The 27,557-nt window shown below is 35.7% G+C and overlaps 1 protein-coding gene across 3 annotated transcripts in view; it reads right to left on the bottom strand.

The window, feature by feature from the left end:
• Positions 1–7,576: 7,576 nt before the first annotated feature.
• Positions 7,577–27,557, bottom strand: part of UCHL3 (ubiquitin C-terminal hydrolase L3) — a 53,186-nt gene continuing 33,205 nt past the window's right edge. For all 3 annotated transcript variants that reach the window (XM_070519962.1, XM_014859997.3, XM_070519963.1), the window contains 3 exons: positions 17,555–17,630; positions 10,975–11,033; positions 7,577–10,369 (listed from right to left, as the gene is read on the bottom strand). In XM_070519962.1, coding sequence (XP_070376063.1) covers positions 10,286–10,369; positions 10,975–11,033; positions 17,555–17,630 — 219 coding nt within the window. In that variant the 3' untranslated portion in view covers positions 7,577–10,285. The remainder of the gene's footprint in view (positions 10,370–10,974; positions 11,034–17,554; positions 17,631–27,557) is intronic.

The raw sequence follows: 27,557 nt of genomic DNA, 5'->3' as shown, positions 1-27,557 counted from the left end.
AAAGAATACAATTGAACCAGAGATGGCTGGAAATTGGTGTGCTCTTGAGTATCCCTGGAGATAGCTGGGGAAGCCTGGGATGGTCATTCAAAGCATTCTATTTGGAAATTAAAGGAAATGTAACTCCAAAAGGTCAAAGATTTAGGAATACCCAAGAGACACCTGGGTGTCATCTGCACTTATGAACTGACTTTATCCTCCTAGTGGTGAAATGTTATAGGAAGAATGTTATTCACCCATCACTTCACTTTCCAAAGTTTTATTCCTAATTACACCATGGTCAGATTTTCAGTATTTTTTATTTTCCTATAACATATATAAAAACAAATCTAAATTGGTAAGCTTCAATAGCCAAGCTTTTCATCATTTTGAAAGAAAAATTTTACTTGACAACACCTAAAATAAATTACCAATTTAATTATTTAAAAAGTGACTTGACTTTTCTGGTTCTGCCTTAGGAATTACAAGACATTTTTTTACCTTAACGGGAATAGTCCTTCTAGAATTTCTTTTAATCTCCAAATTGATATCTGTGGAAAAATTCATGACTAGGAAAGCTAAAACATTAAAATGGGGAAAAATGAAAATTAACTAATCAACAAATATTTATTGTGTAATGATGGACATTTACTGAGTTCCAAGGTACTATGTTTGCTAGGAGAGACACAAAGATACATAAATGCTGGTTCCAAAAAAGTCAAACATAAATATGTACCTAATAAAATGCTAAGAACATAAAATAGAGGAGGATTGGCACAGATGTTAGCTCAGCAACAATCTTCCTCAAGCAAAAAGAGGAACATTGGCAACAGATGTTAGCTCAGGGCCAGTCTTCTTCATACGCGCAAAAAAATGCTAAGAATATTTTAAGTTTAGTTCAAATTTTAGAAACACTTAACATTATTTTTGCTCTTCTAGGAGCTTGTAGAAATTTCATATCATTTTCAAAATAATTGCAATATAAAATTAATCTTTCATTTGAATTGTAAAAAAATAATTTTTACAGTAGTATTTCATGCCAGAAGAATTCTTTACCAAAGAGGTGTTTTGTTCATTAAGCCCTAGTGGCGAGAGAAAAGTTTATTGGATGCTAAATCAAACAAGCAAGAGTTATTAATTTTCAGATCTGTTTTTAACTGGTATCATGACATATTCAGCCAACGTAATGGGACAAAATAAACTCTCCTTATACATAACTAAATTTTTCAAAATCAGACATTAGTATCCTCTATGTTTACTGCTATGTCTGTTGAATAGATCTAATATCAGAGTAGGAGCGTGGTCATAAATCAACATGACACCCACCACAAGCATCCACTTCTAGTTTGGTTCCTTTGAAAGGATCCCTGGGCTTGTCATTCTTAAAGCGCTCAAAGGCATGACTAGAGCAGGAGCATGAGTTATGAAGGTAGTACTTACAGACAATTACAAGATCTAGAAAAAGACTGAGGAAAAGCTTTTCAAAGCAAAGTCCAGCAGGATCTTAATAACACTGGGCCTGCAAACCAAAACTAAAACTGGCTTTGAGAAGCTCGGTAGAGATTTCCGCATGTCCTTACTACCTTGTATGCGAAAGCACCTTATAAACTACAACAGGCCTTATGCTATCTTACTATCCTCCACCACACAGGCAAATTCTACCAGTGTGAGAGATCAACAATGATTACAAAACTGATAATAGAGGGCTAAATATTTGCTATACTGTGGCTACTGACAATAAAAGTTCAGGTTAAATATACCTGGGGCTGGTCAGCAAAACTGACTTAATTTTATCTCACTTGCAGTATTTTACTTCTTAACCCCCTACTCACCTCTTTTCCTCTGCAAGTGCTCCTGAAGAAAGCCAAATGGTGACAGTATACCTTAGAGCTTTCAAAGTGACAATATAGAAATAGTCAAAGAACAATATATTACCTCTATGCTGCTGACTCCCTCCCTGGAGGTACGGTCAACACACTCACCCAGACATGGGCACTGATGAGTTGTCTCCGAATTTCCAGGGCTCAGAGGTCTGTTCTCAGGATAGGAAGTCCAACTTTAAAAGGTGGAAATATTGTATATCCTACTTCTCTTCATAGCAGTTGTAATAAAAATTAAAATAGGTTTATACCACAGGCTGTCTCAAGGTCTTAGCAGTTAAGTTTGCACATTGCACTTCAGCGGCCCGGGTTCGCCAGTTTGGATCCCAGGCGTGGACCTATGCACTGCTTATCAAGCCACGCTGTGGCAGCCGTCGCACGTGGAAAGTAGAGGAAATGGGCATGGATGTTAGCTCAGGGCTAATCTTCCTAAAAGAAAAGAAAAAAAGAAAAAGAAATTGGTTTATACCATAACCATATATTGAACTTATGCGAACTTGTTTTGTCACTCTAGCACCATATTGAAATTAATCGAAATTCAAATAGCCATAAATGAAGCATAAATAGTAATAATAACTTGAAATGTTGAAATAATTGCTGAGGGTGTTTTAGATTCTGTAAACGTAGCTATCAAAAAGAAAAACAGCATTCTTGGCCCTCAGGAGTAAAAGATCCGGATAAAAATGTTTTCCTAATGAGCAGTATGCTTTGGTATAGCATTATTACAGGAAAGACCAAAATTCCAATCATCCTTGCTAAATTGCATGTCTGCTAACTTCAGCTATTTTGAGATTTTTTAAAGTTAAACCATTTCCGAGTCACAGAGAAATATGCACAGTTCCCTTGTACATGGAAATGAAATGTGATCTATTCATTCCATCTTCTTATTTAAATCCTTTAGAAAACTAGGTGAATCTGATGATTCATGAAACAAACTTGGAAATTACATTCAATACAGCTTATTGCACTCTTGGGGTGATTGTGATAATAATAGCTACCATTTTTGCATGTTAGCTTTTATGTATTACATTTATAATTCTCAACAAAAAAACCTGCATGAGAATACTTTTACTTAAGGTGTTAATAGTTTGCCTGAGATCGCTCAGTCAGAGGCAAGAATCAAACCATTTTTAACACTGGGATTCTGAGCTCTGTTCATGAAGCAATGACATTTAGGTAATTGTTAAAGATCTTAAGAATCTTTTTTTTATAGAACCACTATATACTATGCCATAACTTCAGTATCATGCTATCAATCAAGCACTGTGAGAACACTGAAATTCTACATTACCGAGGCCAGAGGTTTTCTATTGAAAAAATTCTCATAAGGTAGTCACTTAGTGGGAAAGGGTACTAATTGGATATCGGAAAAAAATTTCTCTCTTAAAAATTTCCATCAGCCAGGATCTCCAAATTCAGTGGAAGTTGGGGCTGCCTGGGTGGCTCAGTGGTTATGTTCGTGCGTTCTGCTTCAGAGGTCCAGGGGTTCACCGGTTCGGAGCCTGGGTGCGGACATGGCACCTCTTGGCAAGCCATGCCGTGGTAGGCATCCCACATATAAAAAAGTAGAGGAAGATGGGCACGGATGTTATCTCAGGGCCAGTCTTCCTCAGCAAAAAGAGGAGGTTTGGCGGCAGATGTTAGCTCAGGGCTAATCTTCCTCAAAAAAAAAAAAAAAAAATTCAGTGGAAGAGGTGGCCACTCTTCCTGCCTAAGGTTCCCCTCTTCAGCTGGGTTCTGGAATCTCCCTACTCAAAGTGGGGTCCTCAGACCAGCAGCCTGGGTGCTCGTTTGGAAATGCCCCACACCTAAAGGCTGAATCGAATCTGTATTTTAACAAGATCTAGGACTTCATGTGCTCATTAAAGTTTGAAATGCTCTTCTAGATATATACGTCTTCCCCTCACTTAGGCCCCTCAATCATCTCATTTCTTTCCTGTGTTCTCAATTTCTCTCTGCTGTTTTTTTCATTCCTCACGTAGGAATACTCTTTTAAAAGCCCTCTGCTGACCCTGCCCCCAACCCAGCTCTGACTTTATTTCTCTCCTTTTCTCAACGAAGAGCCTTGAAGGAGGTGCCTTTACACCCTGAATCCATATCTTCACTTCCTGTTCATGGCTCAACCCACTACAGTATAGTTTAATTACCTACCGAATATCATCTGGCTCCTACTATATGCCAAGCACTGTACCAGACACTGAAGATAAAACGGCGTGCAAGAGACATGGTCCTTGTCTTCAAGTGACTCTCTCCGAAATTTTGACATAGATCACCACCGACTCTCTAAATTGCCAATTCCAGTAAGCACTTTCAACTGATTATCAGATAGGAGGATCCAGTGGTCTTCTGTAAGTCAAATGTTAAAGAGATTTTGCAAAAATATAAAGTAATGCTACTCTTATCACTAACATTTTTAAGAAAATAGTTATTTTTATAAAAATGTTATTTGTGTTAACAAGTGAAGGGTTTATTTTTATTTTTAAATGAATTAATATTCTTAAAATTTGTTTTACTCTCTAATATTCATAGATCAACAGATACAACCCCTACAAAAGCTCCCTTGGGGGCTGACCCTGTGGCTAAGTGGTTAAGTTCGTGCACTCTGCTTTGGTGGCCTAGGGTTTCGCCAGTTGGGATCCTGGGCGCGGACTGGAACCTCTCATCAGGCCATGCTGAGGCAGCGTCCCACATAGCACAACCAGAGGGACCTACAACTAGAATATACAACTATGTACTGGGGTGCTTCGGGGAGAAGAAGGAAAAAATAGGAAGATTGGCAACAGATGATAGCTCAGGGCCAATCTTAAAAAAAACCTCTCTGGGCTCCTCAATAATATTTAAGAATGTTAAGGGACTCCTGAGATGGAAAAGTTTGAGAACTGGATCCCATTTTAAATCTTGGTCAGTTTCTCAACAAATCCCTAATGTCTACATAGCTATCAACTATAGAATTAAATTGAAGGGATATGAATAAATTGACCCAAACATTTTCTCTCCTATGTTCATTAATTTAGCTAATGATGTCACTTTCTCTAGGCATTCCATGCACAGTAAAGAAACAGTAGATGGCTACCAGCCCTGAAAAACTAAAAGCCTTTACTGCAACACTTGAAGCAACGGAGGTGCATGCTCTTGTCCTCTGAAAATGAGAAAAGTAGGGTAAAAACTAAAACAGTAAGGTGAACAGTTGGCTTTAAGCGTTCTTCCTGTGTTTATTTTGCCCATAAGCCATACTTTCTAAAGTTCTTAAAATCAGTACTGTTGTGCTCTTATCTTGAATACTTCATATGTACCTGATTATAAAGCCTTACCAGAATACAGCTATAAGAGCAATTATTCTTATTATATTAAAATAAAGAAATATTTAAAGCATTTGCATTTTGTTTATAAAAGAAATCAGTTTCTCAGAAGATGCATCTTTTAAATTATACCCAGGCCATGAAATCGCATGCTTTGGTCTCAATGGTAACAAATATAAACAACATAACTTTCCTGTGTACACTGTTATCAAATGTGTATACTTCTATAGTGGAGATGGCGGACAGGAAGAACTTCTGGCTTCAAATACTCAGTATTCATAGCAGAGTAAAGAAAAACAACTTTCTACTGCTTAGCCCTAAAGGAAAAGTCAAATGTAATCTTTTGTCATCTTCTACCACAGGTCGTTAATCTCTGTAGGTAACACAACTTTTCAGCAGACAGGTTTTACGACATTTTTAAAGAATAGTCTAATTTACAATCTTTGCATGTGTTTCAAGTCATTTATGTTTAGGATACAAACAAAGCCTCAAGCAATTTGGTTTCATCTTGTTGTCACAGAACATGTGCAGGACACAGAGATCTCATCCTTTAGTTCTTGAAGGACACACCAGTGAACATAACTGAAATACCATCTATGTTTACATATTGATAAAGGACACAGGTTTGAATCAATTAAAATGTGTCATTCATATCATTCGGGATTTATTCTTGACCACATGGATTTTTATTTTAAATAATTCAATTTATACTCGTATGTCTTGTGGATTAGAAAGGCTTTATTATATATTTCCAACCATTTTAAATAATCCATTTTGCAAAATAGCTTTCAGTATAGGTTATGCACATTTAATGCCTCTAAACCCGGGATTTTCAACCACCATATCAATTAGACAATAAGATAATGCTTATAATATATAGCCTTTATTGTCTATATAACTTCCCTATAACATCTAGATGTGGACTGTGGAAATGTCACACTGGGAACTCCCAGCTATCAAGCAGGTGGAAGCAACAGACAGGTTCAGAACCACTATCCTAAACAAAGAAGTCCAGAGAAAAATTTAGAATAACTTTTTATTGAAAAGCAAACAAGCAGGAATATACAGGAAACTAAGGCATGGTGGATTAGTCTGATCAACTGGCTCCGTTGGCACAAAGGAAAAAATGCCCTTCCTGAAGATGAACCTTCTACATCACAAAGTTCCTTCACTTAAGAGGTCAAATTTTGAAATCAAAAGAAATGACAAGGCAATTTCTCCGATCTGAAAACTCAGTATATTCGACTTGATTTTCAGTAGTAATTTTGTTGAAAGCACAAGGAACCTCATTTTAATATCTTAGCAGAGAATCTTGTAAGATAAAAACATTGTGTGTGTACAAAGTCTTCTAAGTTAGCTCGAAAAACTTTACAACCTCTTCAAAGAGGTTTTACTTTAACTTTAGTCAAGGATTTAAATAATACACAGAAAATTTAGACCAGTTATTTGCCTATTCAAGGTATGAATGTGTGCAAGTGTGTGTGTGTACATATATACATGCACATTTGTGTGTGTGTACATATACTTGTTAGTTCCCAGGTAATGCATATATATACACACACATGCATACATACACAAATATATATATATATGTTGTGTATATACATATATGTAAGCTTTCCCTAAAAGAAATAAATTTCTATTGAGAAGTTTAAAAAGTGATGAAAATATGCCTCTTCACAATTTTCTTACAAGCACCAATATAGGAATCTTAAGCCTGCAGATGCTTCTTTTGAAAGCTATAGTATTGAGCAACATTAATGGCTAAAAATCTCTCTTAAATTATATTGTTTTCATTAAATGAAAAAAGCAGGCTGTACGTTGTCAACCAGCAAAAAGAGAAATCAGTTTAAGAGGCAAAGAGTTTATTTGGGATCAAAGAATTGCAATTCGGGGAGCACAGATTTCAGGTAGGAACTAGTGTCCCAATTACAGGAGAGGGGCTCAGGGGTTTTATGCGAAAAAGGAAGGATGAGGTGAACTGTATTAAGGAAGAGTTCATTGGTGCTAGATGAGGTAAGGCTAGGTTTGTACTTCACAGATTGGCTTGAGATTCGGTCATCAGTAAAAGGCTAGACTTGTACTTCGTTGATTGGTTACTGATTCAGTCATCAGCAAAGTCCAGTTTCATCAGTCCTTACAAACAGGATATTCTTGTCCTTTCTGACTTCTTGGAATGTTGACAGTTTGGTCCATTTTGGAAGATAAAGAAAACAAGACATGCGAAGGCAATTCCTCTGAAAAGGCTGCTCCACTCTATTTTAATATGGCTCCACTCATGTCACCTTTCACAAGGTTATATACAACCCAATTACAAAGCTCACATAATATGCACTGCAAACAGATTTAAGATGGAATGAAACTAAATTTAAATCCTATTTCTTTGTTTAAATAATTTCTACACAGAATTAAAGATAGTTTTGAGACATATTAATGTTTAATTCACCATATAATACAGGTAACTTTAGTCACAAATGAACATGGTAAATACTACGGGTTAAATATTTTGGAGTTCATAAATGTTCCTCTTTTACAATAATTTAAAACAAACCATTATACCCAGTGAAAGGTGATGTTTAGTCAATTCCCAAAAGTGCACCAAGCAAAAACACTTAAAAGTTTCAGTTCTTATTTTAATTGTTTCCCCCAAATATATTATGGTCATTAACAGCAATATACAGAAATGACCCACAATTTGACCCCCCTTAGTGTCTCTCTACAAGTTTCCATACAAAATTAACCATTAATCTCTTCTACTAAGTGCCAAGATTTAAGAAAGTGACTAAACAAAGTACTGCAGGAAATACAGCTGAAGGACTAAAATTCTAGACATAAATCTAAGATGGGAGAAGCAAGAGAAAATTTTCAAGTTGTATATTCCACAAGGGACTCTCACTCTAAAAGTGTGTGCAAAGGAATGCTAGCCCTAAATGCTGCTCCATAAAATGTTTAGAAAATGATATTCATAATACATAGAATAATTTTTTTAAAAAAAGCTCTGAGGAGTTCTGGTTTTTTTTCAAACTTCAAATGTTTTCAAAAGGTACTTGACCTCAAACTCTTCTTGCTCATTAACAGTCTGCCAAGTTAGCATTCTTCATAGCAAACTGAGAAACTATGTAAATTCTCAGCGAGATGCCACTGATTAAGGACTTAAGAAATTATACAGTAAGAGAAATCCAGCAAGGCAACAGGCATGAAAGTGTTTTGGAATATTTAAAATATTTAAGATAATATACAAGATAGACGTGAGAGCAAGATGCAAACAACTTAACAACAGAGTAGAACTGGTTGTTGTTATTGCATCATGAAAACATCACCCACATACACAGTTTTTCAAGTTGTTTCAGATTATTTCTTCATCCCTATTGAAATCACTTCATTCAGGCCCTCTTCACCATAGAATGGTGGTAAATTTAAATATCTTCCAAAGCGATCTCCCTCATTATGGTCTATTTTTTCTAATACAGTGCTTTCCAAACTTAATATGCATATGAACCACCCAGGGATCTTGTTGAAAATTCACGTTCTGATTTAGCAAGTCTAGGGTGGGGTCTGAAATTGTTTATTTCTAACAACTTCCCAGGTAATACTGATGTAACTACACTGAGAATAACAACGATCTAATCCATTCTGCAAGCCACTGCTCCATTACTCTTTCTAAAATACCACTTACATGACAGAACGAATCTGTGTAAGGAATCTGTGTTAACTCAGTGAATCATGTATAAACATCTACACTCAATTTTATCAGTTCAGAACTTCATTCTGGACCAATCTGGTCTTTCTCCTTACTGCTATACTCATTCCAACCCTTTTTTTTGAGGTAAAGTGTATAGTATATGGTGAAGTACAGATTTTAAATGAACAATTCAATGAGTTTTGATAAATGTATATACCTGTGTAACCAATACTCTCACAAAAAAAAATACAGGACAGTGCTGTCACACCAACCATGTTTTGACTCAGCTTTACAAATACCTTCCACCTTTCCACTGCCTTCCACCTATCCTTTAAGACTCAACTAAAGCCCTTCCTTCTTCAGAACACACCCTAAATTCGCTCACATACCTCTCTCTAAATTACTACTACTTTTAAGACCTAGCCATCACCACCTCTCACTGAACTAATGCAGTGGGCTCCTCACAAGTCTGTCTACCTCTGTTCTTAACTCTCTTCCCAATATATTATCCACAGAGTAGTCACAAGTGATCTTCTAAATTAAAAATTGAACCAGGTCACCCTTGAAAGCCCTCCAATGGCTTACCATCACACCTGCAATAAATCCAAATGCCTTTTCTTGTATTCCTGTGTCACTAAGCTCCTGCTTCGCTGACCTCATCTCTTGCTCCTTTCCCCATTACTTTCTATGCTCTGGTCACATGAACTTTCTTTCTCGTCCTACAACACAGCGAGATTTCCCCGCTTTAGGGACTGTGCATTAATTATTCCCTCTACTCTTCCCCACCACATTTCTATGACCGGATACTTTTTGCTATTCAGATCTCAACTTCAAAGTTACCCCCTCATAGAAGCTTTCCCTGACCAGAAAATCGAAAGGACACACCCAGTCACTCTCTAACACAAATATGACTTTAATTTTCTGCATAGCATCTATCATTGGTTTATATCTTATTAACACATTTCTTATTTGTCTCTTCTCACAAGAACATAAGCTCCATGACTAAGGAACTTGTCGATAGTGTTCACTGCTGTAACTCCAGCATCTAGAACAGTGTACAGCTCATTAGAAGTAGATGCTCAACAAACACTTCCTAAATAAATATGTTAACACATACGATATAATATATAGTCATTACTTTGCAGAGGGAAACTGTGCCTGTGTCTCAATACAAAATCTCCCATTAACTTTAAAGAGAATAAGAAAGCTATTGCTAGTCATCAAACGAAGTAAAACTTTCACAAGAAAGAAAGGGAAGAAAAGAACTGCAGCTTTAATTTTGGGCAAAAATAATACAAAACATGGATTAAGTCAAAATTTAATTCACATAAAGTTTAATCAGTCAAGTTAATGAAAATATCAAAATTTTTGAGTTAGTGTATGGCAGCAGAAATTTAATTTTTGTTGCAAATAATACAGTATTTGGTGTTTCCATTATTGACAAGCTATGCTGCAGAAAGAGCAATTGCATTGAATCTTAATTCATCAGGGTCACGTTCCATAAACTTCTTGCAAACTTCTATGGCATCCTATAGAGAAAAAAAATGTATAATTTTTCAGTTGATAAACAAGCGTTTTACTTACAAATGATAAATAAGTGTTTCATATTTTCCTAACTCATACTGATTTTATTCTACAGACTTCTTTTTCCAAATGAAAAATAACAAAGCACATCAGAAAAGTGAATGGTTAGTAGCCTAATTTACTTAGTACAAAACTATAAGATACAGTAAGTGTTCTTTCTTAAAATGCTTTTAAGAAACTTTTAACCTGAAAATTACATATTTCATTGATTCTAAGCCACACAATTTGTTCATAAATTTAAAAATCTCAAATCGGGATCAAGATACAAACAGTATCTTGGCTTCAATGAAATATGATGTGCAACTCTTTCAATACTTTTCACGTCTTTTTCAAAGTTGATACCTGTTCACACAAAGAGCTCTGAAAATCTCTTTATTTGCTGTTGGTTTTTAACACTAACTCAAATTTTTCTTTTTAAATTTTCTCAAGAAAGCAAGGACAAGGAAGCATGCAAACACAGAGAAAATGTTATACAAGTGATCTTTAGAGATGTTTTAAAGATAACAAGAACATTAATAACACAAAGTGGGCCAACAAGTTTTATTGTTACCTCTAATAAAGTTTCATCACTAGTTTCCCCGTGATTAATTGGAAATGGTTTCCGTCCATCTGTGGAAAACAGACAAACAGTTGAAGGTTTAGCTGTTTGTACAAGATAATGTACTTTCAACTTCCATTTCCCTTTTCCCACAGTGAGGCAAAAGTTAAAAGATATTTAAAATAAAATATCCTAAAACAAATATTTTAAATGTGCTACCTATGAGGTGTTTTTTTTTTATTGAGTTATTGATAGGTTACAATCTTGTGAAATTTCAGTTGTACATTAATGTTTGTCACTCATGTTGTAGGTGCACCATTTCACCCTTTGTGCCCACCCCCCACCCCACCTTTCCCCTGGTATCCACTAAACTGTTCTTAGTCCATAATTTTAAATTCCTCATATGAGTGGAGTCATACACAGATTGTCCTTCTCCCTATGAGGTTTTTTTTGTTTTTTCCTGAGGAAGATTAGCCCTGAGCTAACATCTGTTGCCAATCTTCCTCTTTTTTTGCTTGAGGAAGATTAGCCTTGAGTTAATATCTGTGCCACTCTACCTCCACTTTATATGTGGGTTGTCACCACAGCATGGCTGACAAGTGATGTAGGTCTGCACTCAGGATCCGAACTCAAGAACCCAGGCTGCCGAAGTGCAGCACACCGAACTTAACCATTATGCCATGGGGCTGGCCCCTCTAGGAATATTTTTTTACTGTTAAAAGTTATTAGAATCTTGCTTCCATGTTTGAAAACCTAATTATCTTCATAAACATAATTTATTAGAAATATATAGTAGCTTTAATTTCCTAAAAAGAATATGCAAAATTAATCAGTTTTTTAAAAGTTACAACCACAGTTTTTACCCTCAGAAATATGAAAATATTCTTTCTTCACTTTGAAAGCTAAATCAGACAGCTCCTAAGTAAGACTGACACGTTTATATCAATGAAAGGGACCCACAAGGTTTATGTATTACTACTACTAATTGTGTACACCAAGGCAGTAGTATAGACCAACAATCTAAATAACAGGATTATTCTACTGACCACCAAAGATAATTAACCACAATTATAATCATCTTGAACAAACTAGTATATTTTCAATACTATGAAAAAATGAAAAAGTCCAGAATTATATAAATTTATGCTAATCCAAAATTAACTGATACTCTAAATCCAAAGCTACAATCTCAAATGTCTTGTAAGTGGCACTTCAAGGTCAATCCATAAAACGTAATTCCTTCTCTCTTTTTTCTTCTTTCCAAAGCCCTCTAGTACACAACTGTATGCTCTAGTTGTGAGTGCCTCTGGCTGTGCTGTGTGGGACGCCACCTCAGCATGGCCCCACAAGCAGCGCCATGTCCACACCTAGGATCTGAACTGGTGAAACCCTGGACCAGCGAAGCAGAGCGTGCGAACCCAACCACTCGGCCACAGGGCCGGCTCCAATTCCTTCTCTTTAATTCCAAGGCTTCTTAACATAATAAAAATTTTTGAATCAATATGCATACACAGTGATAGACTTAGGCTGATAGATACTACTTCTAAAGAAAAATATGAGGGGAATTTAACCAAACAGAGCAAAAAGCAAAACGAGGTGATTATTAAATCTGGAGAAATAAAAAAAGTCAAAAAGAAAAGTACATTAATTATGGCTCAGTTGAGAATAATGTTTCTGTGGTCATAATTATATAAACAACTATGACAACACTGGAAGAAGAAGAAAAAGAAAAACAGGTATTTTGTGATTGGGAGGGAGGCGTAAGGAAAGAGGGTGACAAAAGAAAGCTGAATCCTTATCTTCAATGTGGGAAGTCAAGAAATAACACTGAGGCCACTTCCACCTCCAGCCAGGATGGGATAACTAGTACCTGATGAGGCCTCCGACTGGAAAGAACTAAAAACCTGGACAAATACCTGAAACAGTGGTTTTTAGACAGTGGGAAACAGGTAGCCCAGAAGTGTAGGTGAGCCCAAGAGTAGTCCCAGCTTTCTGCCAGGGCAGGAAAGGGAAACCGAAGCAGAGCACAGCAGTCTCAGTGAGCTGAGGGGAAGGAGAGCAGAGCTCAAAGAGGCTGAGGCAGCTGGAATCTGCACAATACCACGAAGAACGGAGCTACCTACTCTGAAGGGCTGTTGCTCTGCCTGGGCCGGGCCAGGATCAGTGGGCCAGGTGGGGTCAGGGAGCAGTGTGTCTGCAACTGAGCGTTACGCTGGAGTAGCCAAGAGCTTGTTTATATGCAAAGGGAATGAGTAAATCAGAAAATACCTGGAAGATAATGGAGAAGAACACTAGAATAAACTGTATACTATTAGATGGAATTAGAAGTGTTGATGTAAGGGTTAGCCCCATGGCCTAGTGGTTACGTTCAGCACGCTCTGCTTTGGCGGCCTGGGTTTGGCTCCCAGGCGTGGATCTACATCTTGGCAGCGGCAATGCTGTGGCAGTGACCCACATACAAAATAGAGGAAGACTGGCACAGATGTTAGCTCAGGGCGAATCTTCCTCAAGCAAAAAGAGGAAGACTAGCACAGATGTTAGCTCAGAGCAAATCTTCCTCAGGAAAAAAAAAGAAAAAGAAGTGTTGATGTAAATGAATGCTTCTTTCTTTTAATTTTACTTTTTTTAAAGATTGACACCTGACCTGACATCTGTTGCCAATCTTTTTCTTCTTCTTCTTACTTTTCTTCCCAAAGTCCCCCAGTACATAGTTGTAGATTCTAGTTGTGAGTGCCTCTGGCTGTGCTATGTGGGATGCTGTCTCAGCATGGCCTGATGAGCAATGCCATGTCTGCACCCAGGATCCAAAGTGGCAAAACCCCGGGCCGCTGAAGCGGAGTGCACAAACTTAACCACTCGGCCACAGGGCCAGCCCCAACGAATGCTTTTAACATACAGATAAACAGATATGATTGTGTGTGCATGTATACCCATATTTACATACGTGTGTATGAGAATATTTATATAATACATACAAATATTTCCTAGTTTTGTCCTCTGAGAGGACATAGAGGCAACAATATCTTAGTAGCAAAGAGCACTCTAGCACCCAGAAGTTGGTTCTAAATACCATTTTTCACTAAAAGGTACCAGGGCTCTTTGGAGAGGTAACTGAACAGAGGGCTGGAGCAGGAAAAACAAAAGATGAGCGTGGAACATCTTGTTCCCCCTGAAAGTTAGAAAGCGCTCAGAGTGACAGTGACAGATCAAGAGGAAAAAAGGGTTCCCTTCAAGGCCTAGTCTGGACCAATTTGACCATCAAAACAAATGATAATAATGAATTGCAACCTTTTGAGTAAAATATAAATCCATGAGTCCATTCTAGCATGAATGGATGAATGAATAAATAGCCAGAAAAGGAAACCTTCTCATGTTAGAGGAAATTTTTTTTAAATTACCATTTGGCAACCATCATAGTGATAATCAATTCAGTCAAGAATTATCAACGGATGCTAAATCTGATAGACAAAGGCTTAGTGAGAAACTGTATAGTTACACAGTCTTGAAGTATCTTCTGGTAAATATTTATTCATTATTTATTAATAAATATAACATAGTTATTAATTAACTTTATAATAGAGAAACCATGCAGATATATCTAAACCAAGTGATAAAAGTTAGCACCACCAATAATGAGACAAATTGACATCACATGCCTCCTGAAAGGATGCACTGAGAAGGTCACAGCATCACGTCTATGGTGTATGTGCCAAAAATGTAGAAATCATGAGGAAATATCAGACAACTCAAATTGAAGGATAATCTCCAAGTCACTGGCCTGTACTCTTAAAAATAAATATCAAAGATATGAAAGACAAGAATAGATTGAGAAACCATTCCAGATTAAAGGAGACAAAGAAACATGACAACTAAATGCAACACACAATCCTGGACTGGATTCTGAACCTATTAGATAGGACATCACTGTGAAATCAGCAAAATCTGAGTAGGGTCTGTGGATTCGACAGTAATACTGGATCAACAATGTTAACTGCCTGATTTTGATAGTCATATTGTAGTTACATAGGAGAGTATCTACTTCTTTTGAGGAAATACATACAGAAGTATTACAGGATAATGGGGCATCAGGCCTGCAACTTATTTTCAATAATCTATGGAATCTGAGTAAAAGGTTTATGGGAACTCTGTATATAATTTCCCTAATATTTATAAAAATTCAAAATTATTTCAAAATAAAAATGTTTGTATGTTTCAAAGTATTTCTGTTATTTCAGGTAGACAATAATTTGCTTAACAGGTTTTTAATCTGATGGGTCAATCAGTTCTGAACTCACTTCCAAACCCCTTTGCTTTAATTTATCCATAAAGAGTAATTACATCTATTTAAAAATATATACTTCCACCCCTCTACATATGCTGGGAACTACATGAAGCCCTAAGGAAAAGGAAACCGTGATGACAAAAAGATCAATAACTCAGTCCCTTTCATCAGTTAACCCTACAATTTAGAACAGAAGGAATATATTAAAGACTACCACTATCCTTTGTTTAATAAATGTCTTGTAGAAATTACCTTGCACCACGTCTACAATCATATTTTTAAAAATAAGGTTACTTAAGAAGCGATTTTTTTTTTCTTAAAAACCGTATGCTGTTCTTTTATCCACTGTTTTCTATTCACTAGCTCAACACTCCCCTTGTTCAACATTCTTTTTGAATTTATTAGGAATCCGCATCAGAGTTACTGTCAATTTCCTTTGCAATGAATCAGCAACTGCCCATCTTCATTTGTCTTGTACTTATCCCGGTTCTCCGTGACATCTCAAAGATTATGGCTTATCCTTAGAACTCTGAAATTCTTTAAACTCATTTAAAGAATGTAATTCCCAAAGGGCTCTAATTATCTATCAGCCATATTGATAATTCTTCTTGCTAAAGGATACCCAAACCAAACAAGACCTCAGTAGTTCTGCCTTTCTTTTCTGATGTTCTTACTTTAAACCAATTTAAAAATCTTTTTCTGTTGATCTTGGCATGCTATAAAAGAGAATCATTCTTCATATGTAGGTTACTCTTGATACATGGCTTTCCATCTACTGCTCTGAGCACAGAGAGCTAGCTAACCAGTCAAACTGAGTTTTTTAGACAACTCTTTAATCTCATTGAGATAGAGATTTTTTTCCTAAACATCTTTTAGATGCTATTGTTTGTTCTGTTATTAAGTCTCTCATTCTCAAAGTCACCAGTACTTTTACAGTCTCTGGTTATGGACTGTATTTATCAGTTCTTTCACCTTTCATAAATCTACTTTGTTGAAGTCAAGAGAATGTGTCTGGTAAGTCTCAGCACACTCTTAACTTCTACTTCTACCAGTTATTCCTTATTATTCAAAATTCAGAGTAGAAACTCAGCTTTTAACAATCAGTCTGACATTCGAAATCCCCATCACTATTACATCTTACCTCTATGTAGATTTTATAGGCTGAATTAGCAGAGTATATCTTCCAAATTGCTCTGCAGGTCTGTTACATACTCCCAGAACAATGCCTTCTTTTCATTTTAGCTTGATTCCTACTCAAATCTCTCTACTGTTGTAGACCGTCCATTTCTATAAATAATATGTTCTTTCCTTTCCTTGTCCCCTTTAATAGAGCCATTTCTTTTTAATAAGGTATATGATTCTGTTGCCATATTCCAAACAAAAAAACCCATCTAAATTTTACAGACCACATTTATAGTCACAATCTGAGTCCTTTCAGAACTCTTCCTGCCTTTAAGAAAAATGAAAGTGGCAAGTTCATATACAGACAGAAAATGAGAAGAGAACTAAGTATCTAGAAACTGACCAGGACTTTTGCTTCTTTGTTTATTTTGCCTTTTTAACTCAAGGAAGGTCTCATGGAGAATGACAAGAAGGACTCTTAAGTACTATATACCAATTATGAAAGAATCATAAGAAGTTTCTTCTGTCCGAATAAATCAATTAAAATTATGAGGATCTCTTCCAAGTTGTCCCTAAAATAGTCCACCTATAGTTAAACTTGTAAAAAAATAACTGCTAGTATGAGCCAAAATACCAAGTAATTAATCACGGGTACTTTGACACATGCTTTAGGGACTGGTGCCAGAAAACACAGACTCCTGTAAAGTCTTTTAAAAGATCAGATGCAATACAAAGGGATAGTACAAAAGCCTGGAAAACTAGTGATACTCATTACTGAATACAGAAACTAGTGATTATGAATATTACACTATTATTACACTATCTTTTAAAAGTAGTTTCAGGATCAAGATGGTTCATCCAGATGTTGATGATAATTCACTCAACAATTTAGTAAAGGTTGCTGAAGTGATTTACAGGAATTTCCTATAATGATTTTTGCTTTCTTGCTTTGCTAAAATGCAGAGGTAGTATGTAAACATTCTTGAATTACAAGCTACTTGAACATCAAAAAAAATTTTCTTCTTTCTAGTAAAAAATCTTAAATGGAAAACTTTCATTATGCCAACTCAATGTTATGGGCTAATCGAATGAAGGAAGCACAATAAATATCAACAGTCCCATTTATCATAAATACAGACTTTCCCATTTAGCATTTCTCTCCCCAGCATAAATTAAGATAGTTCTTACCTAATTCATAGAGATGCCCATCCACGTGAACTAACGCAATGAAATGAAGGTCTACCTTTTCATCTGGACTCGGGGCCTGGGACAGGAGAGGAAATACACATCACATACGCTAGTAGTCAAACAAACCATCAAGCACATGTAAACACATACAAATAACATCAGATGACATGAGAGAACATTTATCCAACATAAGCCAAGGCTCAATCTTTGATGTGGTGGACAAAGAGTGAACATGCCTACATTTGTCACATCATGCTCACGCGTGAACAAGGAAAACATTGACTAAAAGCACATCTTTCTTCACCTCAACTGATCTAAAAACCTAACATTTTGTTCACCTTTTAGAAGCCCCAAGCTCCTAGCACAATACCTGGTACATAGTAGATGCACAATTCGTGCTTGCTGAATGAAATGAATGCCTGGAAAGATTCGTTGAAATTTAATGATAGCATAAACAGAGTTAAAGAAATTCTTTTCAAGTTAAATTTTAAGACGTCAAGAAAGTGAGTTCTTCCCTTAATGACTTGATCTTGATAAATCATTTTTTGAATAATGCAGTACAAATAGAATAAAATAAATACCTTTATTCACCCTAGATTCAAAAAGTTTAAAAATGAAAAAATAGCCCAAAAGATTAAGGCAGGGGGGCGGGGGAGGAGAAGATACGAGCAAATTAAAGTACAATAAACTGTAGCCTATTTTTCTCTGGCTTTCTTAGTGAACTATTTGAAATTAAAACTATAATTAGGGTTTTTTAGCTTACTAAATTTAATTTTCCTGAGCAATATATGCTACATCTCTTAGACATTCAAATAACTCACGCAAAGTCAACATACGATTAACTGGCACTGTCTATAATATGCAGTAACTACACAGTTAATACTCATATGTGTTAGCTATATATTAAATCTAGATGATTTGAAATGAAATGCAATCACTATGAAATACAAGTGCAAATTTTAGAGGCAAAAGTTTTAAAGAGGCATAAGTCAAATTATATTTTATGTGATTTAACATCCTGTAAGTAACACAATAGTATCTTAACTCTAGAATTTATACTTTTTTCCACCCTCAAGTAACTATAAAATTTTAACTAGTTGTAATATGAAGTTTCCAGATGCAGAAATTGAAAGGTACAGAATAAACATTATTATCTTGAATTTACTGAATGCTTCTGAAACAATTACAGATAGAGTAACTCATCTAATCTCACATTATTCTTCAGAGATCATCTCCCTCAAATTATAAACGAGAGAATTGCAACATAAACAGATGTGGCAAACTAGCTTTTCCTAACTTCAATTTAGAACTAAAGAATTCCACAGTTGGTAGGATTCAAAGTTACCTAGTTTCACACTGTTGCTCTAACACCAGACTCCTTTCCAGGTAGCCCCATCTTGTGGTGGCCCCTCCAACAACAAGGAACCGCCAGTAAGTTTTGAGGCAGTCCATTCCATCTTTGGACAGTTTTGCTAGTTATCCCTCACACTGAGGTGAAAGTATATCCCCCAGTATTTTCCGTCATCTTAGAAAAAGTCTAATCCCTCTTGAACATGATACTTCTCCAAATACTTAAATATAGTGATAATGAAGTCCCTTACTTTCCTGGTGAGAGAATAAAAAACAGTGATCACTCAATCCAATATCCTCATTTTACCAACGACCAGAAGATAATTCAATTTTTCAAAGTTAAACCTAGGCAATTCTACAAACTATAAATTCAATTCTATAACAAAAATACTATAAAGAATTCTTTAACCAAAGAGGAAAGGGTCTCTCTTGTTTTATTCACTTTAAGACATAATTCTCCAATAGGATATCAAGTGTCTTAAATCTTTTAAGCTATTACGCATTCAAAAACTATTAATTATTTTAACACCATCTCTTAAGAATAATACATCTTACAGCTTCTATTTTGCATATTTTGTTGGCAAATACAACCGTGCTGGAGGTAAAAGCAGTACAATTAGAGTCAGAGACGTGAACATGGACCCAATCCCTGTGAGCACTGGGTTTCTTAGCTGTTTTGAGGTTTAAACGAAAGGCATGCAAGTACTTTGTAAATTATTAAGTGCTAAATAAACATTATGTATTATTACAATATTAATACCATATTATCACAAATGTAAGAAATCACTAAATCTAGTGCTCAAAATTGTGAATCATTGTACCTTTTATCCAAAAGTGCACACTAAAAATATAAAACTCTAAAGAAGGCATGAAAAGCCTTCAAAGCATTAAAAAGATAAGTAAAGCTCAAAACTTCTAAGCCTTTCACAAAACCTCAGTACTTATTATGAGCCTGTTTCTTTGGTTAACTTCAATTAGTCTGAGAGTCTGAAATCTGCAATTATCCAATTGTGTAAAAATTATTCCACTAAAAACAAGAACAATAAATAAAAAGCAATTTCTAGTAAGCCTTCCATTTCAAAAAATAACCAATAAATAACTAAACAAAAGGCAAAACCCAGAAGCAATAGATTGGATCATTCTTACCTATATTTTTATATATTATTTTTTACAAAGTTCTCTAATTTAGAAGACAACACTTCATATCACCTCAAAAAATTAAAAAGTGATATAACAAATCAATTAGACAGAAATTAAATACTGAATAGAAGTTTTGAATTATTAAAAAATATAGTTTAATAAATCTATAATTGTATGGCACTTAAATATATACCAGGCACTATTCTCATATAAATCCTATGAGGTAGTTAATATAGTTATACTCATTTCATTCTCAAGAAAACTGAGGCACAGAAGCATTAAGTAGCATGCTCTAGGCCACACAGCTAGTAAGTGATAGAATCTGGTTTCAAACTTAGGCACTGCTGTTCCAGAATCCATGTTCTTAACCACTAAGCTATGAAAATATTTATGAAGCTAAAAAGCAATGTAATTAATATGAAGCAAAGATCAACATTATATAAAAACAAAGAGGGCCCGGCCTGGTGGCGCAGCAGTTAAGTGTGCATGTTTCACTTTGGCGGCCCAGGGTTTGCCAGTTCGGATCCCAGGTGCAGACGCGGCACTGCTTGGCACGCCGTGCTGTGGTAGGTGTCCCACATATAAAGTAGAGGAAAATGGGCACGGATGTTAGCTCAGGGCCAATCTTCCTCAAAAAAAAAAAAGAAAGAAAACTGGAAATGCCCATTTTAATGACATGTTCATTTATATTTAGACTATTTTTAAGTACAAAGGAATTTATTCGTATTTAGAATCAATTGTGCCCAAGCAAGAATTTACCTAATTAGAGTTTTACTCTGATCATCTAATTCACCTTATATCTCCTACTGTGCCAAACATTGTGTATGGCATAGCAGGGAAGCAACAAATATCAAATGGATAAATGAATAAAAATGACAAAATGTTGTGACCCAACGAGGATAATGAAACAGAGAGACACTAGTTTATTGATACTCAGCACAAATGAAAAGCTATTTTGATGACCATACTGATATTTGGTGGAAGCAGATGTTTAAGGAAAACTGCCAAGGCTCCACTTGATAGTTTGAGCATAGCTCTAGAAGAGTAAATCAGGGGGAGGAAAGAATGTTTGACGCCAAATTTTAATTTTTTTTAAACATTAAATGTATGTGCAATCAGACTTCCTCTGGCTTCAAAAGTTCTGATGATTTACAGAAGTGTCAAGTTTCTTATAAATACATGGCATATACCAAATCTTTCAGATATAGCATTTCTAGGTAAGCTCTACCAAATCACGGTCATTGCTATTAACAGTCTAAATATGAAAGACAAGAGCTATAGCTGCCTAATCCTGCAGTTTATTTCAATTATGAGAATTACCAGAATTCCTTTGTCAATCTCAACATTTAAGATAATTAGCAAGATTACAAGAACAAATATACTTTTTAATAGTTTGCCAATATTATCAACCTAAGAAGGAGAATTGATAAAATTTAAGGGAAGCCTACATCAATTCACAAGGAGAAAATCTTCACCTCCTACTTGGAAAAGATCTTTAGAAACTGAATAGGCAGGGAAGATTGGTTCAAGATTAAACCAAGTACCTGAGCCACCTCAGGGAATAAAATAGCTTAGATGAAACACCCTACACCATGAAGGATTAGATTAAGGATAGAGTAAGTAAAGTGACCCCAGAGCATGACAAGAGGCTAAAGTCATGTTTAGACACATTTAGAAACATGAAAAAAAATAAAGTAAGAGATGGCAAAGAACTTGGAAGGTACACAGCATTTGTTGACCTAAGTCAACTAAATGAAATTGGAAAGATGAAAGGTAAGAGAATACATATTCACTTCAATAACAGAGAGGAACTTAAACATTATCATGAATGTCGATCAGTACTCATCAAAAGGCAGGCACCCTTATGTTGGCAGGATATGGAGTGGAAAGATGGATGTTCACCAAGGCACTGGTGAAAGTCAAGCTAGACTGCAAAGCATAGAGGTATGCTTGCAATCTTATTGGGGGAGAAATAGCTAATGGTTGAGTGAACCAAGAGAACAGCACTTTGAAGATTGAAGAAGTTTAAGGAAAAAAATGGACTGCCCTTGTCACTGGAAGAAGAGATGGAAGATTGACTACACTTACAACAGAATGGAGACCCAAAGATGGTAGGCGTAAGAAGGGTCGCCAGCGACGAAGACGGAGAGATGGACTGGTAGCTTTTGCAGGGCCTACATGGTTACGTTTGACCCAGGGCAGGGATGCATGGTGACACAATGATGAGGCCTTCGTTCTGCAGTGGCTAGAATGAGGCTGTGATGAGGATGGCGAGGAGGACTACACAATTAAAAAAGAGAACATTTTACTTAGACCACGTTACTGGATGATGATTTATTCTTAAAAGCAACGTATGGTCATACTTGTATTTATATGGCCTAGTACTTTTAATCAACCATAATCTAGAAAAGGATCGTAAACGAATATTGGTTAGAAGCGGGTAAAGTGGAAATATATAACCAAGGTATAAGGTTATATACCATAGCTTCTGTAAGTGCACATCTAAAATATTTACATATCCTCATTTGCATAGCACAGACTCATGGAATTGATTATTTAAAAGCCACTAAAATGGACTTATTAAATCAAATTGTTTTTTAAAAATGAACACCCACAAAACATCTAACACATACAAAACACACAAAGAATAATGTGTAGAAGAAAACTGTATGTGACAGGCACTGGTGAAAAGAACTCCTTAGAGCAAATAAGCTCTAAAGGAAAAACCTTCAAAATATAAAGAAGAGTAAAATAAATCCCTCTGAAGCTGATGACTTGTATAAACTATCCTCTTATGTAAGCGGACAAGTTAAATGGAAACTATCATGGCCTATTAGCCATCTTTTAGTAAACAATAGTATCAGTTAAAACACATATCACTTATTTTGTGTCAGGTACTCTTTTAAGCACTTTACATGTACGAATTCATTTAACCTCCCAGTAACCCATGAGTTAGGTATTATAATTATTCCCACTTACAACAGAGGAATCAGAGAACATAGAGGTTAAGTAAGATAACCGAGGTCACACTGCCAGCAAGTGGCGGGGCTGGGATTCAAACACAGGAAATTTAGTTCTAGAATCCAAAGATCCTAATCACTATGGTGTATAGGTTAAGTGGTCAAGAGAAAGATTGTAACACTAATTTATTAGATTAGTATCTAATTATTATTATTAATTATTAGTTATCACTAATTATTAGACCATATTTTAATGAGGATAGGAGTAATCCTCTGAAAATTAGATATTTTGAGAGTTGCCCTTTTGAAAACTATTGTACCACAAAAGCCAAATCTGACCCAAGTTTCCATGAATGTACATGCTTACAATAACTAATTTATTAATGGTAATCCAAATGATAATTTTATAATTATACCTCCAATAAGTAAAAGCAGTACATGAAATAAAAAATTTAATTTAAAGCAGTACAACAAAATTATAATCACTTATAACCATAGTAAGATGAAGCAATAAGTACAGAGATATTAAGTCCTTGCTTAGTGATACTGGATTTCGCTAACCATGACCTATCCTCTTTAGGAAAATGAAGGGGTTTTCCCCTGAATGATTTCTAACACTCTTTCAACCCTAAAAATTCTATGACCCTATTTAGTACTTTCAATCTATGCAAACAATACACTAACTGATGAGAGTTTAAAAAACATGTTGGTGAACACTTCAGCTGCTCATATTAAGAATCAGTCGACCAGAAATACAGTCGTGTGTCCCTTAATGCCAGGGACACATTCTGAGAAATATGTCATTAGGTGATTTTGTCATTGTGTGAACCTCATAGAGTCTACTTACACAAACCCAGATGGCGTACCCTACCACACACCTAAGCTATATGGTACTAATCTTATGAGACCACTGCTATATATGCAGTCCATTGTTGACTGAAATGTCCTTATGTGGTGCGTGAAGGTACATAAATGAATCCTACACTTGGCTCTATATGGGAACAAAGGTGTATATAATGAATTGTTCTCATAGACATAGTCTAATCAGAAGTTTGTCATATTCAATCTGATTAAATTTAAACAAGAGAAGAAAGGGAAGGAAAGAATGGGGAAAAGGAAAAGGGAAATGCTCGAAGAAGAGAAAGAAATGGAATAAATGGAGAGGGAGAAAGCGGTAACTAATGAGTAATGGAGAAAACAAAAATTTTCTAAGAATCTGGGGAGGGAGAGATTTCTAAGCCAAAAGTAGAACTGAAGGTGTACAGCGAAAGAACGTATAAGGTTTGGGCAGGTGATATGGGAATGGTATTCCCGGCAAAGAATACGGCGTGAGAAAAAGAACAGAAATAGGAAGAAGTAGGACATGTTCTGAAGACTAGACGATCAGGTCTGGGATTTGATTTTACCCTTTCAACCTAAAAAGTCAGCCTGTTACTTTTTCACGGGTGCTGGCAGAAGACCTGAGACTCCTGGGTCAGAGAAAAAGCACTTTACTCATAGCACAACAAGGAGCATGGTCATCAGTGTGATTGTGTCAATTCACATGAGTGCAACACAGGGGGCCAGGCAGATGGCTGCACACACAGCAGGCTGCATTAGAGGAGAGGAATATTGAGCTGGGGAAACTGATGTTTTATAGTAAGCAGTAAGCAAACCCGCTCTTTGTTCTGGAGGCAGACATTACCTCATCCCTCATGGTTGCTTACTGTGAGAAAAACAATTTCCAACTTCAAATACGATGGCCCTCTTCTTTGGCCACTTTTGAAGAACCTTTTTTAAAACTTTTGTTTTGGGGGAAAAATTTCAAACTTAAAAAGGGTTACAGAAACAAAAATAGTACTGGAAACACGTAGATTTGCCTACAACATTTTATTCTTAATTTGCTTTATCATTTGCACTAACACTCTCTCTCTTCCTCTCTCTACATAATTATTTTCCTAAACCATCCGAGGATATGTTACATATATCATGGCCTTTTACTCCTAAATACTTCAGTATTTCCTAAGACTGAGAACTTTCTTACATAACAACAGTTATCACTTCCATAATTTTATATTGATATAATACTTTTACTACTTTCATCATTTTATAGATATAATACTTTTGTCTCATCCTTCATCCATATTTTAATTTTGTCAGTTGATCTATTCACATCTTTTGTAGCATTTTCCCTCAGGATCTAATCTAGCAGCAGGTGTTGAATTTACTTGTCATTGTCTCTTTAGTATCCTTTAACCTGGAACACTTCCAGCAGTCTTTGTCTTTTATGACATTAACACACAATCCCCTTCTCCCATTTTTCTTTCCCCAAGGAAGATTAGCCCTGAGCTAACATGCACTGCCAATGCTCCACTTTTTGCTGAGGAAGACTGGCCCTGGGCTAACATCTGTGCCCATCTTCCTCCATTTTATATGTGGGACACCTGCCACAGCATGGCTTGATAAGCAGTGCATAGGTCCGTGCCTGGGATCTGAACCGGCAAACCCTGGGCTGCAAAGCAGAATGTGCAAACTTAACCACTGTGCCACTGGGCTGGCCCCTCTGTTTTTTAATAAATAGTTTTCTATATTAAAAAATCATGCTCTCTGTGAACAGACATTTTTCTTTCTTCCTTTCTAATCCATATACCTTTTATTTCTTTCTTTGCCTTACTCTATTGGCTAGGACCTCCAGTACAATAATGATTTGATTGATTTTTCACTTTTTTCTTGATTATTTCTTCCTTCTGCTTGCTCTTCTTTTGCTACCTTCAGGTAAAAACTTAGGCCATTGACTTGAAGGCTTTTTTCTTTTCTACCATAAGCATTTAATGCTATAGATTTTTCTCTAGCCCCTGCTTTTTCTTTTCTACTATAAGCATTTAATGTTATAGATTTTTTCTCTAATCCTTGCTTTAATTGCAACTTGTAAATTTTGATACATTATTAAATTTTCCACTCAATTCAAAATGTTTTTTTAATATCCTTTGTGACCTCCTCTTTGATCCATGAGCTCTTAGAAGTGTGTTATTTAACTTCTAAATATTTGGGGATTTTCCAGATATTTTTTCTGTTACTGATTTTTTTATTTTTATTTTTTTAAATTTTTCCTTTTTCTCCCCAAAGCCCCCCAGTACATAATTGTATGTTTTCAGCTGTGTGTCTTTCTAGTTGTGGCACGTGGGATGCCACCTCAGCATGACCTCATGAGTGGTGCCATGTCCATGCCCAGAATCTGAACCAGCAAAACCCTGGGCCGCCGAAGTGGAGCATGCCAACTTAGCCACTCAGCCACGGGGCCAGCCCCTGTTACTGATTTTTAATTTAATTCCATTATGGTCAGAAAACATTCTTTGTGTGATTTAATTTCTTAAAAATTTTGTTAAGGTTTATTTTCTGATCCAGAATATGTTCTATGCTGGTGAACATCCCATGTGCACTTGAAAAGACATTCAGCTATTGTTGAATAGTTTTCCACAAACGTCAGTAAGGCCAAGTTGTTTGAAAACACTGCTCAGGTCTTCTATATTCTTACTAATTTTCTGTGTCTACTTGTTCTACCAGTTACTGAGAGTAGTGCTGAAATCTCCAACTTAAATTGTGGATTTGTCTACTTCTCCCTTCAGTTTTATCAGTATTTGCCTCATATATTTAGAGGCTCTATTTTTAGCTGCAAACATAAACTCATACGTATGTTATGTTTTCTTGGTAAATTTACTTCATTACCCTTATGTAATGTCCTTCTTTATCACTGGTAATATTCCTTGTTCTGAAGTCTATTTCATCTAATGTTAATATAGCTATTCCAGGTTTCTTTTGATTGGTGCTTGCACTGTGTTATCTTTTCTCATTCTTTTAATCTTTCCATGTCTTTATATTTAAAGTGACTTTCTTGTAGACAGCATATATTTGAGTCTTGCTTTTTCACTAATATGATAATCTTTCCTTCAATTTGTATGTTTACATTTAGGCCATTTACATTTTATTAATTTCATTTAATTATTAATATAGTTGTATTAAAATCTATCATCTTGCCAGTTCTCTATTTTTTCTATCTGTTCTTTGTTCCTTTTCTGCCTTTCTTTGGATTATTTTTATGATTCCATGTTATCTGTACTATTGTCTTATTGTTCATACTGCTTTTTACCTTTTCAGTAACTGTCCTAGGATTTACAATACACATCTTTAGTCACAGTGTGCCTTCAAATATTACACCACTTCATATGTAGTGTAAGAATCTTACAGCAGTGTTACCCCAATTTCTTCCTCCCATCCTTTGTACTATTGCCACACATTTTGTTTTTATATATTCTACAAATTTATAATACATGGTTACTACTTTTTCTTTAGACAGTCAATTATCTTTTAGAGTAATTTTAAAAAGAACAAAACTTATTTTATATTTACCTTCACTTGTTCCATTTCCAGTGCCCTCCAATTTTTGTGTAGATCCACGTTGTAGTGCAGGTAAGCTAGTAACGAATTCCCTCAGTTTTTGTTTCTCTCAGAGTCTTTATTTCGCCCTTATTTTTGAAAGGCATTTTTGTTCCATTGAATTCTTTCAGCACTTTAAA

The sequence above is a fragment of the Equus asinus genome, chromosome 11, assembly GCF_041296235.1.
Source record: "Equus asinus isolate D_3611 breed Donkey chromosome 11, EquAss-T2T_v2, whole genome shotgun sequence".
Classification (NCBI taxonomy): Eukaryota; Metazoa; Chordata; class Mammalia; order Perissodactyla; family Equidae; genus Equus; species Equus asinus.
Note: the sequence above shows the minus strand (reverse complement) of the source record. Positions and strands in the feature narration are given on the sequence as shown.